General features: G+C 43.2%; 1 protein-coding gene across 1 annotated transcript in view; it reads left to right on the plus strand.

The window, feature by feature from the left end:
* The window catches only part of ZDHHC17 (zinc finger DHHC-type containing 17), a 106,786-nt gene that overhangs the window by 41,330 nt on the left and 45,572 nt on the right, over positions 1–19,884 (plus strand). Inside the window, exons 6-8 of the mRNA XM_030213814.1 lie at positions 12,229–12,293; positions 12,890–13,052; positions 15,221–15,346. Of these exons, the coding sequence (XP_030069674.1) occupies positions 12,229–12,293; positions 12,890–13,052; positions 15,221–15,346 (354 nt within the window). The remainder of the gene's footprint in view (positions 1–12,228; positions 12,294–12,889; positions 13,053–15,220; positions 15,347–19,884) is intronic.

Consider the following 19,884-nt stretch of genomic DNA (forward strand, 5'->3'; position numbering starts at 1 on the left):
ACGAAGGAAGAAGAGGACCTCGGCTGGCGGGGGTTGGGGTCCCCCGCCAGCAAAGGTAGCAGACGGCGATGGCGGGTTGGCGGTGGGAGGGGGGTCGAGAGGGTTGTCGGTAGGGGGGTCCAGGGCCAAATCTACGGGGGCCCAGGCCCCCGTGGCCCCACGTAGCTACGCCCCTGGTTGAAAGGCTGCTTGTGTTGACTAGCTTCGCTCAAGTTCTAGCAGTAAGCAGAAGCAGGTAGGCATATCAAGGAGGAAATAGTTTAGTGCACACAAGCTGTGAAGAGGCAGACAGGCCTAGAGTTCAAGTCATTTTTTTATTTTATTTTATTTATTTTTTGTTACATTTGTACCCTGCGCTTTCCCACTTATGGCAGGGCTCAAGTCATGGACCCTTGGGCCACTTTCTAATTGAAAAACAAAGCCCTGCAGTCTTCAGATATGATGAATGGTTTTATAGTGTTGACTCGGTTTAAAGACCACTAAATTTAATTAAATTTAATTTAATTACACAATTTATATTCCACCTTACACAGCCAAGACTATTCCAAGGCAGAGTGCATCATTAAATAAGAGTAATTAAAAATGAGTGCTGCCTTCCTTCGGTATTCATTACTTTGATCCCCAAAACACTAAACAAAACTATAGTTAAAAGGTAAAAAAAAAAAATCCAGCACTTCCCTCCCACCATCTTATTTCCCAGATATCTATTTCCATCAATAATTGAAACACAAGATAGCATCCTCTAGTATTCTGCCCTGCAATAGCAAAAGGAAGCAAGTGCCTATATTTTTTTTTTACTGAAGTACTTGCCTCCTTCTGCCATTTCATGTATTTGGAGGAACCTGTTAAAGTTGGTACATAAAGGAAAGAATTACCATTCATGCTAGTAAAGCAGGCCGGAGAAATGGCAAACAAAGTAGTTTTATTGTTCTGTTTGGCCGAACACTAAGGCCTATATCTAAAACCAGGATGAAGACACAACTAATTTTCATTTACCACTTACTACATATATTGCCCTAAAAAGAAAGGCATGGAGCAGTTGACATGTTGGATTTGCCAAACATATGGGGTGTTCCATGCAACACATTTTGGTTTGTCCAGTGTTTGAGGATGTTTCCTGCACATTGCAGGAATTTGCTGACACCAGCTCATGAAATGTGTTTGGCAAGGGGAAGAAACATAACTGGTGAATGAACATAAACCATGTGCAGGGATTTTATTTTGCTTCTTTGGGCATGCAGCCACTTTAAGGGCCTTTTTAAAGTAATACCAAGTTAGATTTTTTTTTTTTTTTATTTGCCTTGGAACAGCAGATGGTGCTATAGCTCTTAGCGGCTTGTAATCTCATCATTGATAATTCTTTTCATTATATGCTGCCTTGTGCAATGGCCAGTTCAGTATTTTGTATTCTGTACAGTATATAAGACAGATTTGTTGATTGATGGTATTGGTTCTTTGCTTAACATTAAGACTACTACTACTTAACATTTCTAAAGCGCTACTAGGGTTACGCAGCGCTGTACAGTTTAACATAGAAGTTTAACACAGTCCCTGCTCAAGGAGCTTACAGTCTAAAGGACAAATGTACAGTCAGTCAAATAGGGGCAGTCAAATTGGGCAGTCTAGACCTGCCAGTAAGTTATGGCATTCATCTGGGTAATAAGAAACCCCAAATTATTGGTGGTGGTGGGGACGGGGAATGTTCACAAACAAGCAGAAAGGAAGTTCGTCACCATTTGGAAATGGTATTATGAGGCATACCAAGCCAGTGCTTCTCAGTCTTCTCCCGGAGGCACACCTAGCTAGTCAGGCTTTCACAAGTAACACAATGAATGTGCATCAGATTGACATGCAGCCGTTAATTCAGTATATGCAGATTTGTCTTGTGCAATTCACTGTGGTTCAAGTCCTGCAACAGTTGGTAGTAGATGAGTCAAATTTGAAGAGGACCAAGCTACCTAAAACCATGCTGGTGCCCTGACAGTTAAGGATCAGAGGACCTTAGACACAGAACATAAGAATAGCCACACTGGTTCAGACCAGTGGTACATCGAGCCCAGAATCCTGCTTCCAACAATGGTCACGCCAGGTCACAAGTACCTGGCAGAAACCAAAATGTGATCAACATTCCATGCTAGTGATCCCAGGGCAAACAGTGGCTTTGCCCATGTCCATTTCAATTGCAGACTATGGAATTTTCCTCCCTTCTGTACCTATTTTTTAAACCCAGGTACGTCAACAGCTGTTACCACATCCTCTGACAGTGAGTTCCAGAGCTTAACTATTCATTGTGCGAAAATATTTCCTCCTGTTTGTTTTAAAAGTATTTCCATATAACTTCATTGAGTGTTCCCTAGTCTTTGTACTTTTTTTTAAACAGTAAAAAAATTGATTCCTTTTTACCCGTTCTACACCACTTAGGATTTTGTAAACTTCAATCATATCCTCCCTCAGCCATCTCTTTAACAAATTGAAGAATCCCCCTTATCATTTTGGTTGTTTTTCTATGAACCTCTTCTAATTCCGCTATATCTTTCCAGAATTGAATGTAATAACTCAAGGTGAAGTCGCACCGTGGAGCGATGCAGAGGCATTATGATACTCTTGGTCTTATTTTGCATCCCTTTCCTAATAATTCCTAGCATCCTGTTTGCTTTTTTTGGCTGCCGCCACCGCACGCGTTTTCAGCTCCCTAATTTCAACTGACAAAATCTCAGACCTGTTCAGATACTTGCAGGTCAATCTCTAGCATGGATATATCTGTAATAAATTGTAAAAAAGTATAATGGCTTAGTTTTATATTTAAAAGCAAGTCTTATGTGCTTACTCAACTATACATAGTTTAATCTGTATCCTGAAATCAGTAAAATATGTTAAATATGAGCCCAATATCCAAAAGCATTTACCTCCATGTTGGCAGCCCCTATAAAGATAAACGATTTACCGTATTATTACTACTTATTTCTATAGCACTACTAGACGTATGCAGCACTGTACACTTGCGAAGGCAAAGAAGGAGGTAAAAAATCCTCACGACACCGTGAAGATGCAATTTGCCGATAACTCTTAGGAGAGGAGGTTATAAAGACCCCTGAAGCAGGCCATTGTGCCGAAACACGGCCGTGTCGGGTCGCTGTTATGCACATGTAATTTTTTAAGTGAATTTTTTAAGTGAATAAATATAAAACAGTTGGTATCCTCATCCATTCTCCTCACTTTTTTGTTGCACTGTACACTTGAACATGAAGAGACAGTCCCTGCTCTACAGAGCTTACAATCTAATTAGGTCAGACAAACAGGACAAACAATTGAAGAGTTTTCAGTGGCAGTGTCTGTACAGTGCTGCTGAAAGTTCTTTCATACCGTCACTATTTGGATAATGCTAGAGCACAGCAGGGGCTTTCCGCCAAACTCTGTAATCAGTGATATTCAGACACTATTCACTATACTAAACTGATTAATTTAGGTCAACAAAAATGTGATTTCTTGTCCAATTGTTCACAGCCAAGGTTCAAGAGACTGTGTAAATACAATGTAGTAGATAAGAGGTACATTTTATTAAGTAAAATTAGAAGCAATCTTCCTCTATTTGGCAATATGTAGTTTTGTTTGTTTGTTTTTTTAATGAAGAAACTCTTTTTTTTTTTTTTTTTCCGAACCTTTTAGTAGCAATCTCTTCTCCGGTCAAAAAAAAACCTGTCTGCTAAATATTAGTATTAACTAACAATACAGTCAGATTCTTAACTAAGCTTTATAATATAGAACAACACTGTATTTTCTTGCATCATTCTATGAGAATGTTTCAAAAGTTTTTTTGTTTTTTTTTTGTTTTTTTTATTATTGTTACCAATCCTAATTTTTCCTACTCTGGCCTTGGGGGAAAAGAGGAGGAAAATGTTTTTTTTTAAATTTTTATCATTTTTTTCTGGTTCTTCACAGCTCTAATTTCCAAGGCTTTACATACTGCGTGCGTGATAGATGAGCTTTACCCTATTACCTAGAAATAACTAGGCCACACTGTAAGATTACCTAGCTCTTTGTGTTTTTCAATCCAAGCAGGACTGGGGATCCTGTGGGTTATACAACTCACTTTGACTGGCACACCTTCCCTTTTATGGTACAACCAAGTGTTAAAATGGATGTCTTTATATAAGGCCAGTTGCCTTCCTCCCCACCTCTATCACTATATGAACTACCTACTGAACAATTCAGCTTAATGCGATAGAGGCAACTTTCAGCTTTGGGATTCTTCGTTTAGCGTGGCTCAGTTGCTTACCTGTAATGAAGTTTCTCCTTAGCAGGATAAGTCAGACAAATGCACCCTTTGTATCAGGAAGTTGATCTAAGAGCTATATTATCAGATTGAGGAGCAGTAAGGCAGCTGCGATGTGTTTACTAAGCCGCGCTAGAGGTGCGTTAGCGTTTTTAGGGCGTGCTAACTGTGTAGATGCCTATAATAATCCTATGGGTGTCTATGGTTAGCACGCACTAAAAAAACGCTAGCACATCTTAGTAAACAGGGCCCTTAGTCTTTCTGGATTCAGAGAGCCAGATCCTTGTTGACCGTTGGATAATATCGCCTACGAGTGTGTGTTTGATTCATACTGCTGTCTATGAAGAACCCCCTTTATAGGTATGCAACTACACTTGGTCAAATCTGAATGTGTGTAGCAGTAGGACAGGTTCTAGACTGAATATTTTGGATGGGTACAGTTGAAGCTTATTAAACTATTTTGCTTTGTATTGAACAAAGATATATTTAACCTTTTTTAAATATAATATAATTTAATATACAAGCAAATCGACAGTAAAGCACAAAAAGTAATACAGATAAGAAAAGCATTAAATACACTTTAAACCACCTAAAACTTGTGCTGCTTGATCTATAATTAGGAGATCCAAGATAAGAAATACTCCCTTGAAGCAACAGGGACAAGTAATGAAATTCTAACGTGAAAACGAGAGGTTGTCAGACCATACTACATATCTTCCAAAGGACTTGTTATTCTCCACTCAAAGAAATCTATATCTACATTAACAATTACTTCAGTTATTTACCTTCTACCAAAAACCTCAAGTGGTCTTGGTAAAAAAAACACATATCTAGTAATTGCCAAAACAACCACACATTTACCTGGCTATTGAAGCCAAAAAGTGCCCCCCATGGGCTGGACTCGTCTAAATGTCTAAAACTTCTTCCATCTCTCTTGAGTTGATTTATAGTGTCCGGGAAAAACCCAAACCTTATTTCCCATAAAGTTATCACTTTTAAACTTGAAATACAGTCTCAAAACATGATCACGATCTTGAGAAAAAATGAAGGTGACGATAAGGGTAGCACGGCTGGCTGCTTAAGAATCAGAACTTTCAAAAAAAAAAAAACTGTCAAGTCCAAAGTATCTTGAGTTAAATGAACCGCTTCCATGGTAGCGTTCCTTTTCTTCTGAGGTAAAGTTTTAGAGGAAATAAAATAAGCTCTAGCCAAAGGGGGCAACGCTTCCTTGGGAATGTGTAGTTTTTTTTTCAGATATTTTTTTAAGAACTTAGGATGTTTTGGAAAGTTTAAAAAACGTAAATTCAAATGACAAAAAGAGTGGGCTGGAGTGTAAATTTTAAGGGGCTTCGACGTTAGCTTCAGAACCTTCAGTACAAGAACAGTGCTGGGTAGACTTCTACGGTCTGTGCCCTGAGAAAGGCAAAGACAAATCAAACTCGGGTATAAAGTATCACATACCATGTAAAATGAGTTTATCTTGTTGGGCAGTCTGGATGGACCGTACAGGTCTTTATCTGCCGCCATTTACTATGTTACCATGTTACTCTTTGGGACATGGAATGTTGCTACTAATTGGGATTCCGGAATCTTGTAACTCTTTAGGATTCCAGAATCTTCAGAACTTTTAGCACAAGAAGAGTGCGGGGCAGACTTCTACGGTCTGTGCCCTGAGAAAGGCAAGGACAAATCAAACTCTGGTATACATATAAAGTTTTCCAGAATCTCCAAACGTCTATCAGTAAATGTTTTATCTTTTACAACAATAGATTGAACCTTCTGCAAGTCACCTACTTGATTCTCTGCTTTTTCCAGTCTCACCTGAGCACTCTTCACATTTTCAGTAACAGTTTTAGAGGTATCTTGTTCTGTGAGAACCACAGAGGTTAAGGTAGCAATAGAATTCCATTGCCACTATAGCAAACTAGAGAAATCCCGTCAACCAATCTGTGGTTCTGCAAGGGAGAAATAACTACCTTAGGTCTTTGAGCGTCCACTGCTGGATCTGAACCAATGTACCCGCCATTACAGATGGAATTGGCGTCTCAAAGGCCTTTTTCCCACCATTCTATGGCTGTTCTGACCAGTACGCCCTGCTTGATGATCCCATAGCAGGAGGTGGAGGGGGAAGCCGCGGCTCAGGGCTTAGCATCGTGTTGAGTGTTCCAAGAAGCACCGCTTCTAGCATTTCAGCGGAACTGGTAAAGCTGACTTCGAGGTAAGGAGCTCCGGAATGGTGGACTGATGATAAGGGAAAGTTGCCTGGGCCTCAGAAGGGAACTCCCTGGTCTTCCCTTTACCCTTTTTCCCCATAGCTGGGCAATTCATCAGAGCTGTCCTGTCCTCCCATCAAGTCGCCTTCTTGGATCTCCCATGTTATATTTAACATTTATTAAGGTTCATATTCTTTCTTCGTTTAAATCTCTTTATTATTATACATATTATACAAGCATATCACTTGCAAAAGAAAAATTCCACTTTGGTAATAATTCTAAGGGAAATTATCTGTACACATAAGTACATAAGTACATAAGTAGTGCCATACTGGGAAAGACCAAAGGTCCATCTAGCCCAGCATCCTGTCACCGACAGTGGCCAATCCAGGTCAAGGGCACCTGGCACGCTCCCCAAACGTAAAAACATTCCAGACAAGTTATACCTAAAAATGCGGAATTTTTCCAAGTCCATTTAATAGCGGTCTATGGACTTGTCCTTTAGGAATCTATCTAACCCCTTTTTAAACTCCGTCAAGCTAACCGCCCGTACCACGTTCTCCGGCAACGAATTCCAGAGTCTAATTACACGTTGGGTGAAGAAAAATTTTCTCCGATTCGTTTTAAATTTACCACACTGTAGCTTCAACTCATGCCCTCTAGTCCTAGTATTTTTGGATAGCGTGAACAGTCGCTTCACATCCACCCGATCCATTCCACTCATTATTTTATACACTTCTATCATATCTCCCCTCAGCCGTCTCTTCTCCAAGCTGAAAAGCCCTAGCCTTCTCAGCCTCTCTTCATAGGAAAGTCGTCCCATCCCCACTATCATTTTCGTCGCCCTTCGCTGTACCTTTTCCAATTCTACTATATCTTTTTTGAGATACGGAGACCAGTACTGAACACAATACTCCAGGTGCGGTCGCACCATGGAGCGATACAACGGCATTATAACATCCGCACACCTGGACTCCATACCCTTCCTAATAACACCCAACATTCTATTCGCTTTCCTAGCCGCAGCAGCACACTGAGCAGAAGGTTTCAGCGTATCATCGACGACGACACCCAGATCCCTTTCTTGATCCGTAACTCCTAACGCGGAACCTTGCAAGACATAGCTATAATTCGGGTTCCTCTTACCCACATGCATCACTTTGCACTTGTCAACATTGAACTTCATCTGCCACTTGCACGCCCATTCTCCCAGTCTCGCAAGGTCCTCCTGTAATTGTTCACATTCCTCCTGCGACTTGACGACCCTGAATAATTTTGTGTCATCGGCGAATTTAATTACCTCACTAGTTATTCCCATCTCTAGGTCATTTATAAATACATTAAAAAGCAACGGACCCAGCACAGACCCCTGCGGGACCCCACTAACTACCCTCCTCCACTGAGAATACTGGCCACGCAATCCTACTCTCTGCTTCCTATCTTTCAACCAGTTCTTAATCCATAATAATACCCTACCTCCGATTCCATGACTCTGCAATTTCTTCAGGAGTCTTTCGTGCGGCACTTTGTCAAACGCCTTCTGAAAATCCAGATATACAATATCAACCGGCTCCCCATTGTCCACATGATTAAATAATTCTATAGTTTCATATAAGTCCACTACCAGAGTCCAATAGTCCTATAAAGGAGAGAAAGGAAAATAATCTTTACATCAAATTGAGTTTCAGACAGGTTTCTATTCGGTTTTTTCTTACTCTTCTAGCTGTTATAAAGGAGGACAATTGGTCAGGATCAAAATATACATATTTCACTGACTGGTAGGAAATTAAACATTTGCATGGGTATTTAAGATAAAATGTTGCTCCCATTTGGAGTACCTCCTGTTTCATTTGCAAAAAAAAGTTTTCCGTCGCCTTTGCGTTTCCTTCGCTAGATCTGGAAAAACACGAGTTTGCAAACCCCAAAAAGTTTTATCTTTCTTCTGAAAGAATTTTTTTATATTTAAATCTGTTTATTAATTTTACAAAGTGAACATAGAAGTGAACATTTTGCAATACATAAGGAATCTGCAGCAAACTCTTCAATGCAAATCAAAACAATACAGTGCAAGGGCAAAGGGCCTTGTCTCTGATAGCCCCGTACCTATATCCCTGCCTTCTATAAAAGCCCACTATATGAGTACTCCATGCTGCTAATCTTTACTGCTACGTTCAGGCGACTGGTGAAATAGCTGGATGCCATTCTTAAGAAGAACTGTCATACAGAATTAGGTGCCTGTTAGCAGCTATAGCGCACCAGGCTACAATGCAGAGACTTAAAGCAGATCGAGTTTACAGCGCTTTCTCAGAGCAGTGGGAACATTATCTATCACCCAGCTTACACCGCGGTTCTGCACTGAAAGAATTTTTTTAAAATCCAGATCTTGTCAGAGGGTAACGCTACTGTAGCCAACAAAGTAGTAGCTGTTATTTGCTCTGGATCTGACATTTCGAGCAAAGCTGAAACATCAAGTGGTCGATCATTTTGAATATTATTCCTTTGTTGATTGTCCAAAACCCTCACAGGAATATAAAAGACCTGTGAAAAGGGTGGTATATCTTTGTCTTCTATTTCTAATATTTCTTTAAAGTAATTTTTCAACATTTCTCTAGGTGAAATTAAAGGTTGTCGCGGGAAATTAATAAAACGGAGATTATTACTTCTAGAGGTGTTCTCCAACATTTCTGCACCTGGAGTATTGTGTTCAGTACTGGTCTCCGTATCTCAAAAAAGATATAGTAGAATTGGAAAAGGTACAGCGAAGGGCGACGAAAATGATAGTGGGGATGGGACGACTTTCCTATGAAGAGAGGCTGAGAAGGCTAGGGCTTTTCAGCTTGGAGAAGAGACGGCTGAGGGGAGATATGATAGAAGTGTATAAAATAATGAGTGGAATGGATCGGGTGGATGTGAAGCGACTGTTCACGCTATCCAAAAATACTAGGACTAGAGGGCATGAGTTGAAACTACAGTGTGGTAAATTTAAAACGAATCGGAGAAAATTTTTCTTCACCCAACGTGTAATTAGACTCTGGAATTCGTTGCCGGAGAACGTGGTACGGGCGGTTAGCTTGACGGAGTTTAAAAAGGGGTTAGATAGATTCCTAAAGGACAAGTCCATAGACCGCTATTAAATGGACTTGGAAAAATTCCGCATTTTTAAGTATAACTTGTCTGGAATGTTTTTACGTTTGGGGAGCGTGCCAGGTGCCCTTGACCTGGATTGGCCACTGTCGGTGACAGGATGCTGGGCTAGATGGACCTTTGGTCTTTCCCAGTATGGCACTACTTATGTACTTATGTACTTATGATCAAATCTTTAAGCATTGTTGATTGCAAAGTCTGTGACTCTGAGGAGACTTTTTCCTGCATGTTCTTTCTAATGTGTTGCAGTAGAGCACATTGTGTCGTGCCATGAAAATCACTTTTTCTCCGTAAAGTACTCCTAAATCATCTTTCTACATTGCCTTAGCAGGCACAAAACCCTGTGCATTCTCTGCACAAAAGTAATGTTTAGGGATGTGGTGTATTCCCTTGTGTATTGCGACACATGCTTTCCTGTGTCAAATTTAAATAGACTAGACTTTGAGCCCGTAAAAACGGGCTATTATAGGAAGGGGGGGTTGAAAGGCCCGCCCCCACCGCCGAGTTCGCCGCTGCCCCTCCCCCTCCGAGTTTGCGCCCCCCCCCACCGAGCCGTCACCACCCACCTTCCACCCGGCCGGGCCCTCGCTCCGCTATTGAAACAGTGAGGGTCCGGGAACGCAGCACTAAGCTCTGCTGAGCTGCCGACGTCAGCCTTCGCTCTTCTTCTCTGCCTGTCCCGCCCTCGTGTGACGTAACGTCGTCGAGGGCGGGACAGAGGCAGAGAAGAAGAAGGAAGGGCGATGTCGGCAGCTCAGCAGAGCTCAGTGCTGCGTTCCCGGACCCTCGCCGTTTCAATAGTGGAGCGAGGGCCCGACCGGGTAGAAGGTGGGTGGCGGCGGCGACTCGGGTGGGGGGAGCGTTAGACGGCGGTGTCCCTCCCTCAGCAATGCGCAGTACAGACCCTCTGTGTTCCGCCCCCCCGTCATCACGTATTGACGTGGGGGCGGGGCAGAGAAGGTCTCTACTGCGCATTTGCGAGTGAGTACGGTCACTCGCCGTTTATATGTTTGATAAACACAGGGAACTCACTTGAGCAAGTATGACCTTCAATGTGACAGTAGTAATAAAAGGACTTTTACAGATAATTCTACGGGCATTTAAAAGGAACACTTATTACACGACCTTCCTGTATTGTTCTTGTGTTATTAGAGCTACCCCGAAAATGGTGCCTGGTGCACCTTAATGGGCTCTGAGTATTTTCTTCAATGTTAGCAGTCCTGTCTGATATGGGATTTCTACATATAATCTCTTGTCTCAGGAGCTAGACATTTGGCTTTATGTTCTAACTTGTTGAGGAAGTTGCAACTCGTACAGAATGCTTCAGTGAGGCTGATTTTCAGATTTAGTAATTTTAGCAGTGTATTTTCTTACACCGCTTAACGTCATTGGCTTTCGATTTATAAACTCATTTTATTTAAAATGTTTTTTTTTCACATATTGAATGGTAGCACTCAGGGGTGTGCTGGTAAATTTTTAACAACAGGCTCTTTCTCCGGACGTAGCCAGCTCTGCAGTTGGAAGGGCCAGCGGTGGCCGGGGGGAAGGGGTGGGGGAGCAACACTTGCCTCTCTCTCCTTCCTCCCTTCATGCGGGCACACTTGGCATACCTTTGCTGGCAGCCAATAAATGGACTGCCACCACTCCCAATGTCTTGCTCTGAGCAGCATGATGGAACTTCTCTCACATGCTTGAGAAGTCCCAGCCTGCTGCCCAGAGCTGGAAACAAGGAGCAGGGAGCAGCAGTAGTCTATTTACTTGGCTGGCACGGCTCAGCATCCCCACCAGCAAAGTAAAAGAGAATTCAGCAGGGGGCCCAAGCCCACATTTTGGAAGTCAGTTGTTAAAGTAGCCATGGAGGGCCCTACTTTAAGAACCGGCTCCCAAAATTCTTAAAAACTTAACAACCGGCTCTTGCGAGCCTGTGAGAGCCTGCTCCAGCACACCACTGGTAGCACTTCTGAATTATTGATACAGTTTCCATCACTCTCCCAAGATTGAAATTTCGATTAAGCAGCCAGATGATACTTCGCCCTCCTTTTCACAATATGTGTTTCTACAGAATCGTTAATTCAATTTTTTCCAGTTATAGGGGTTTCTGTGTCTCTGGAATTCTTTTTTATTACATATTAGAACTTGTATTACTTTTTTAATTACTGTATACTGCAATGAATCCAGTACTATATTGATACAGAATAAGATTCATTAATAGGAAATTACATACTATTATGTACAGACTTGGGTCATTCAAAGGATTAAGGCAATCATAGAGTTATTTGAGGGTGGGGATGGTTGGAGATAATTAGGGGGCAAGGGGGTTTAGGAATCAAGACTTCTTGTTGCTTCTGAACTTAAGTTTTTGGGGGGGTTCTTAGATTTTGTACAATGTTTGTTTTGCTGTAATTCTGCTTTATTAAATATTTAATAAAATTCTAATTGACAGTCCTAGTTATCCTTGAGATGAAAATTGTGTTCAAATGTAGTCCTGGGTTGGGTCAGTGGTGTGGCCTTCAGCTTCCCAGTAATGACATACGAGTCTTAATGCAGGTTTCATTCTGTTGTTATATTTTTTCTAGGTAATATTCTTTTTCTTTTTAGGATGTAGATATGATGGATCAAAACGGAATGACTCCATTAATGTGGGCGGCTTACAGAACACACAGGTAATAAACAGAATGTATTAGCTCCAAGTATTTGCTAATACATTTATTTAAATTTTGGGGGTTGATTAATTAGTCTTCTAACCTAGGGCCCTGTTTACTAAGCTGCGTTATAGGTACGTTAACCATCTACGTGCTTACAGTATCCCTACATGTTTAGTGCGCATGCTAATTGTAGGTGCATTAAAAACGTTAATGCACCTTAGTAAACAGGGCCCCTAGTTTGTTGGATTGGTTTAAGGGTTTCACCTGTGAGATCTTGCTATTCTACTTCATATCAAGCACAGGTCTCTCACTCTGCTTCTCAAACTACTCATGATAAGATTAATTTTTACATGCTTTTATGGTGTAAAATTGTGACCTCTGTCTGAATCAAAGAATGTATTAGTTAATGGAGTATTTTACCATCTTGGAAAAATGCCCACCTAGTGATCCTCTGGAAAACAGGAGACAACCTCTACAAAGAATGAAGGAGCAACACGAAAGTAGTTCCGTTGCACCTAGTGATCCTGGACAGAGGCAGGAAAAGCAGACGTTTTGATGTGGCAGTAGGATATGACCCTTAAAGCAGTAATTTGGAGCTTTTTTTTTTTTTTTAGTGTGGATCCCACGCGATTGCTACTCACCTTTAACGTGTCTGTCAATCTTGGTGACAAATATCACAAAAACACAGCATTACACTGGGCAGTGCTGGCAGGAAATACCACAGTCATTAGTCTTCTCCTAGACGCTGGGGCAAATGTCGACTCTCAGAATGTCAAGGTAAACATTAGAATTTTGTACATTATACGTATCTTGCTGTTGGAGATGAGGAAAATACACGAAAAAAGACTTTATTTTTTTTATGTTAAACTTCTGTTGGGAGGACCGCAGGACGCTACCCTTGCGCGTCTAACTGTAAAATAGGAACTGGATGTTTCAGTGGATGAACTGTTAATATCGCAGTGCATAGGTTTGCAGGTTAGGATAAAGTAAAGTGGTTGCTGTGTCTTTCCACTTATACGTGGAAGTAAAGTTCAATAAACCAAAAAAAAAAAAAGTTGCTATATTTTTTATAGGACAAAATATGTTTGTCTAGGTGTTTGTTTCAAAACAATTAATTTTGTTTAAACCTACTGAAGGGCATGTGACTCCCAAAACCAAGTCAGGAAATGTATTAAGTTTGTCCTGTTAGTGATGTTAATTTAGTGGGGGGGGGGGGGGGGGGGGGGGGGGGGGGGGGGGGGGGGGGGGGGGAATAGAGAAAGAGAGATGAGTGCATAGATAGGCGAGTGGGTTTATTTTGGCCTAGCAGGCTCCTCCCACTCATTGTGGTCTACAACTGTCCAAACCATTCATTGAGTTACAATCATAAGCATTTGTTTACTAGCACCCTGCATTTTTCGAATCCTGCTTCCCATCTAGTACAGTCATTGCAGCAAGGTCTGTCGGTGAGGAGCCACAGACTCATCGTTCAGTTCTCCCCTCTCCTAGTAATGCTTATTATGAATCTACCAAACACTCAGCTGCTTTCTTTCTAGCTCCTAGGTTATGGAACTCTTCTCCTCAGCAGTGGCGTAGGAAAGGCAGGGCAGTGGGGGCGGTCCACCCCGGGTGCACGATGCTGGAGGGTGCAGGTTACTTCCTGTTCCGGAGCAGAGGGAGCAAGGAGCCAGTGGAGCCGACAGGCGCACGGCTGCTCTCTGCACCCTCCAGCAGCCATGAATGCACCTGGGGGGTGGGGGGGGGGGGGTGCGCAGCAGAGATCCGCCCCGGGTGGCAGCCAACCTAGGATCGCCACTGCTCCTCAGCCAGTCCACGGTTTACTCATTTTGAGTACTTTTTAGAGCTTTTTCCTCTTCTTAATATTGGAGTCATTCGGTGCAGTGTGCTGTGATTAACAGTTCTTTTGCTCGCCTTTCCCTTTAGAATCTAGTGTATTATAATGGTATGTGTACCCCACTTTTAATTTAATCCCACAGTATGTATGATTTCTTTGTTTTGATTCTGTCCTTATTTATACTATGGCACTAGCCGTTCAGCCCGTAAAAACGGGCTAGTATAGGGAGGGGGGGGGGTTGAAAGGCCCCCCACCCCGCCGCCGAGTTCGCTGCTGTCGCTCCCCCTCCGAGTTGCCTCCCCCCCCCCCCGGAGCCGTCGCCACCCACCTTCCACCCAGTCGGGCCCTCGCTCTGCTATTGAAACAGCGAGGACACGCAGCACACAGCTCTACTGCTGAGCTGCCGTGGCGGCCTTCTTCTCTGCCTGTGTCCCGCCCTCGTGTGACGTAACGTCGTCGAGGGCGGGACACAGGCAGAGAAGAAGAAGAAGGAAGGCAGACGACGGCAGCTCAGCAGAGCTCAGCAGAGCTGTTTCAATAGCGGAGCGAGGGCCCGACCGGGTGGAAGGTGGGTGGCGGCGGCGACTCCGGGTGGGGGGGAGCGTTAGCGACGGTGGTTTCCCTCGCAAATGCGCAGTAGAGACCCTCTCTGTTCTGCCCCCGTCATCACGTATTGACACGGGGGCGGGGCAGAGAGGGTCTCTACTGCGCATTTGTGAGTGAGTACGACACTCGCCATTTATATATATTCCTTTCTGTTCTGCTTTTAGCTTGTACACTGCTTGGACCTTATTTTGGAAAAGTAATATATAGAAAGTCTTGTTAAGCAATACAGTTCCCTCCAGAACCTGGTGCAGATGCACCCTGAGTCTGTGCACTAAATATCACCCTTGTTCAATAGATGACTTATTTGAATTTGATATTTATCCACCTTTCTAAATTGAAGCACATTACAGTGTGTGCTGCTGTGATCTCAGAGTGCAGTAACTCGTTGGTAGTTGGTTTATTCTTCATCACTGCAGCCCCATGAATACTGTATTTAGCTTGAAAACCGAAAAATTGCCTCTCTGCGTATGTTTCATTTGATACAAATCTTCTTTTACCTTGGCAGGGAGAGTCTCCGCTTGATTTGGCAAAACAGAGAAAAAATGTTTGGATGATCAACCACTTGCAGGAGGCAAGACAGGCAAAAGGGTATGACAGTCCATCGTTTCTGAAAAAGCTGAAAGCAGATAAGGTGAGGGGCTGGTAATCCTTCAGGGTTTTTTTATTTTACATTAAAATTTAAGTGCAACAAATATAACATAGTAACAAACATGGTGCATCCAGTCTGCCCAACAAGATAAACTCATATGTGCTACTTTATGTATATACCTGACCTTAATTTGTATCTGCCATTTCAGGGCACAGACCGTAGAAGCCTATCCAGCACTAGCCCCGCCTCCCTACCACTAGCCCTGCCTCCCACCACCCAATCTCCGCTAAGCTTCTGAGGATCCATTCCTTCTGAACAGGATTCCTTTGTTTATCCCACGCATTTTTTAATTCCGTTACCGTTTTCATCTCCACCACCTCCCGCGGGAGGGCATTCCAAGTATCCACCACTCTCTCCGTGAAAAAATACTTCCTGACATTTTTCTTGAGTCTGCCCCCCTTCAATCTCATTTCATGTCCTCTCGTTCTACCGCCTTCCCATCTACGGAAAAGGTTCGTTTGTGGTATTAATACCTATCAAATATTTGAACGTCTGTATCATATCACCCCTGTTTCTCCTTTCCTCCAGGGTATACATGTTCAGGTCAGCAAGTCTCTCCTTATATGTCTTGTAACGCAAATCCCATATCATTTTTGTAGCTTTTCTTTGCACCGCTTCAATTCTTTTGATATACAGCTATGAGTTGAGAACATAGCAGAGATCAGTGCAGGACTGAGACTTCATGTGTTTTAGAATGAGAAAAGAATTTTATTTTTGAGTGATAAGACCTAGCCTGTGCTGCCATCCTGAGCCATAGCATGTACCCTTTCTTTTCAAAATTTTAGGTTGCCACCAAACATATTGGGTCTTACTGTGAATGGTGCAGCTCTTCCTTGGTCTACAAAAAGCAGGGTACATTGCAGAAGTCCTACAGGGTACAGCCCATTGGAACATTCTTAGGCAAGCTGTATGTCTGTCGTGCTAGTATGTAAGTAGGGTTGAAAATCAGTTAAGCAATATAGGTTTCCTTAATGAGGACATGACACTGAATTGACAATTAGAAAGATCACTTTATCTCCTTTTCAAAGTCGTATAAAAAGTTGATTTGCTGTTACCTATTGTGAGGTAGCACTAGATTTTATTGTCAAGGTATTCCCAAGTGGTTAACTAGTAATACTCTAAACAGAGAAAATCCAGTCTGCCCATCCATATCATCCACTTTCTCTTCCTTCCCCAAGAGATCCCCACATGCCCTGTCCCACACTTCTTAAATTCAGAAACCTTCTACGTTGGAGACGAGAACTATCGGGTGTCTGTAATGAGCAGAGAAACGACACGATGTATGTTGTAACGTAATTAGGCTCATCTAAGTGTGGTTGTTAAGCAGAAGGCTGCCAACTGAATGCTCTTCAGTACGTCCAAGAGCTATAATTGCATTGCGTAATCAGTTGCCAACTGTCAGTATGTCATTAGAACATGAGTACATGGACAAAAGTCCTGAATAAGCCTTCATACTTAAAAATAGATAACTTAGCTTGTTAGCATGGCTGATGGTTTGGTGCCTGTCTTGCTTTTGAATTTGCTTCAGGTTATATTATAACAGTTTAATGACATCAGACTGTACTGAGAGTTGGCTTTGCATACTACCTTCATAGTCTTTTGGCTTTCTTCGGCACCTGAAGTATATATAGGAGTCGGATGATACAGCATCAGGGTCATACGGAGTTCTGCCCATCTGCTTCTGTTCTGTCCCATGTTACCCTATCCCTGTTGATGCTTAAATAACTAATTCCTTTGGGGAAAGACTAGCCTTGCTCAATTTTGGCTTGTGTGAATTACAAACCCCTACCAGCACACCCATGTTAATGGCCTAAAGAAGTATAAAATCAAAATTTATTTGAGTCCAGGCCAAAAAGACTAATCCTGCAACAGCGTTCAGTGTGAACATATTTTTGAAGCACTTGACACTCTCTATCTCAGTCGATGGCACCCTCATCCTCCCCTGCCCTCATCTGCCCGCAACCTCGGGGTCATCTTCGACTCCTCCCTCTCCTTCTCTGCGCATATCCAGCAGACTGCCAGAACCTGTCGCTTCTTCCTTTTCTTTTTTTTTACCATTTATTTTATTATTTTCATGTATAAACATATCAAAACAGAGAATAATTTTAATACAACCATATTGCTTGACACCTTGCCTGGACTGTTTCCCATTTCTAATTCCACTCATTCAATTTCTCAGAGCCCCTCCCACCCTTTCCCTTCCTCTCCTCCCCCCCCCCCCCCCCCCCCCCCCCCCGCTCGATCTACTCATTCGTGCCTAACATTTACTGTCTCTTAGTGTCTCGGGAGGACAACCACTGTTCATAAAGCTGCCAAGTCTTTTGATGTTGTATTAAATGTCCATTCCGTAATGCTGTGAGTTTGGACATAAGGCAAATGTAGTCTAATTTTTGCAGGACTTTATGAAGGCCCGGCAGTGATGGTTGTTTCCAAGCCGCTGCTAATACCAGCTTGCCTGCCACAAACAGTTGTCCAGCAAACTGATGTATTGGATTTGGAACTCCTTCGGGTTTAAAATGTAGCAAACAGTAATCCATCTTCATTGGGTAGGTTATCCCAGTGACCTCAGTCAGAAATTTCAGAAGCATTGTCCAGTATGTCTGAGCGTGTGTGCAGGCCCACCAGATGTGGAACATGTCCCCTATTCCATCGCACTGTCGCCAGCATGTAGCTGAGCATCCTCTAAACATCTTTGCAGCGGTTGGGGAATGGAGTAGAGAGGCGGAAGGTGAAGCTACTCCGGGACACGAAGTGATCCGCACTCGTAAACAGCGTCCTAAACGAGAATAAAACGCTTATTTGGAAGCGGGAAAGAACCCTGCACGGGCGAGAGCCAAAAGTTGGAAATCGCGAGCCATGGCGGCAAAATTAGGGCGGAAAGAGCCCAAAGATCGAGCGCGCCCCGGCGAAAATAAAATGGCGGACAAAGGAGCGCCTGATTCGCCCTCGCCTAGTTCGCTATGGGCCGCGGAGATCACTGAGGAAGTGAAGGCGGCAGTGGAGCAGACGATCGATCAAAAGCTGCAACTGATCTTAGATAAGCTGGACGGCATGGAGGAGAGGCAAACCACACTGATGACTGAGCTGCACGAGGTACAACAGCGAGTGGGGCAGGCAGAGGAGGAGATCCGGAAAGTTGCAGAAGAGCACCCGAAAATGACCCGTAGGTTGGGAGAGCTAGAAGCGAAACTGGAGGATCTTGAGAATCGCTCCAGGAGGAACAACCTGAGACTAGTGGGTCTACCAGAGAGCTTGGGGGACAAAAATCTGAGTGCTTTCCTTGAAAAATGGTTGCCAGGAGCGTTGGAACAGCCAGATCTTGAAGGCAAGCTGAGAATAGAACGGGCACACCGGCTGGGACCCAGACGTGACAACGCAGAGAGACCACGGGTGACCATATTAAAGATCCTGAACTATGCTCACAAAATGGAGATTCTGCAGAGCCTGAGAGCAGGGAAGAAACTGGAATACCAGGGGAACATCTTTGCAATGCGATGCGGGGTATAGTACCAGCAGTATAATATCTTATGTCCATTCTCAATCATAGAGCTAGAAATCGAGACCTTAAGCAGAGATTTAAATGCTAATTTCCATTGTTGAAAAGTATATGTTTCCTTCAAGGCTTCATTCCATATAGCTAAATAATGTTCTACGGGGTTGGAGTATAGAAGCAATGCTTCATAGAGTCTTGATATGCTCCCCTTACCTCCCCCTCTCATCATACACATTTCTATCTTAGTTTCTGATAAGTTAAGCTCATCTCTTGCCCTTCGCTTCATAAAGTCCTGTACTTGGTAATATTGGAAAGCCTGTAAGGAGGATAAACCATGTTCCCTGCAGAGCTCTTCAAACGCTATTGTCGTATTCTCTTCCCACATTTGGCCCAACGTACACAGACCCATATCTTCCCAGCCACAGTAGGCCGTGGTATGCCTTCCTGGTGTAAAGTGTGGAGCAAATCTAAGGTACATGTGCCGAAAAAACTTACGTCCTGGAAAAAACTGTTCTCGCACCCCACTCCAGGTGTGCAAGGGCCACTGCATCAGCGGCGGACATCCCTTGATGAGTTCATCCAACTCCTGTTTAGCTAGCCATGGAATAGCCCTAAGCGGGAAGGGGCCCACCCAGCCCTGCTCCATCCTGACACTCAATTTTTCTGTGTCTGTGAACCAAGCCGCTATTGTTCTAAGATGTGCCGCCTGGTAATATAGGGTAATAGAGGGGACCCCCATCCCTCCCTGCTGCCTTGGTTGGTACATAACTTCTCTTCTAACTCGCGGTGGTCTTTTTTTCCAGATAAAGGAGAAGATGTCCCTCTGGAGGCCTCGTAAGAAGCTATCTGGGATGGAAATTGGTAATGCCATAAAAAGATACAGTATCCTTGGGAGTACTACCATTTTTACTGCACTTATCCTCCCAACCCAGGACAACTGTAGACCCCCCCATCTTTGCAAGTCTTGCAGCAAACGCTTCGCTATCTCGGGGAAATTAACCTGGTATAACTCCTTGATGTCTCTGGG

The sequence above is a fragment of the Microcaecilia unicolor genome, chromosome 9 (genome assembly GCF_901765095.1).
Source record: "Microcaecilia unicolor chromosome 9, aMicUni1.1, whole genome shotgun sequence".
NCBI lineage: Eukaryota > Metazoa > Chordata > Amphibia > Gymnophiona > Siphonopidae > Microcaecilia > Microcaecilia unicolor.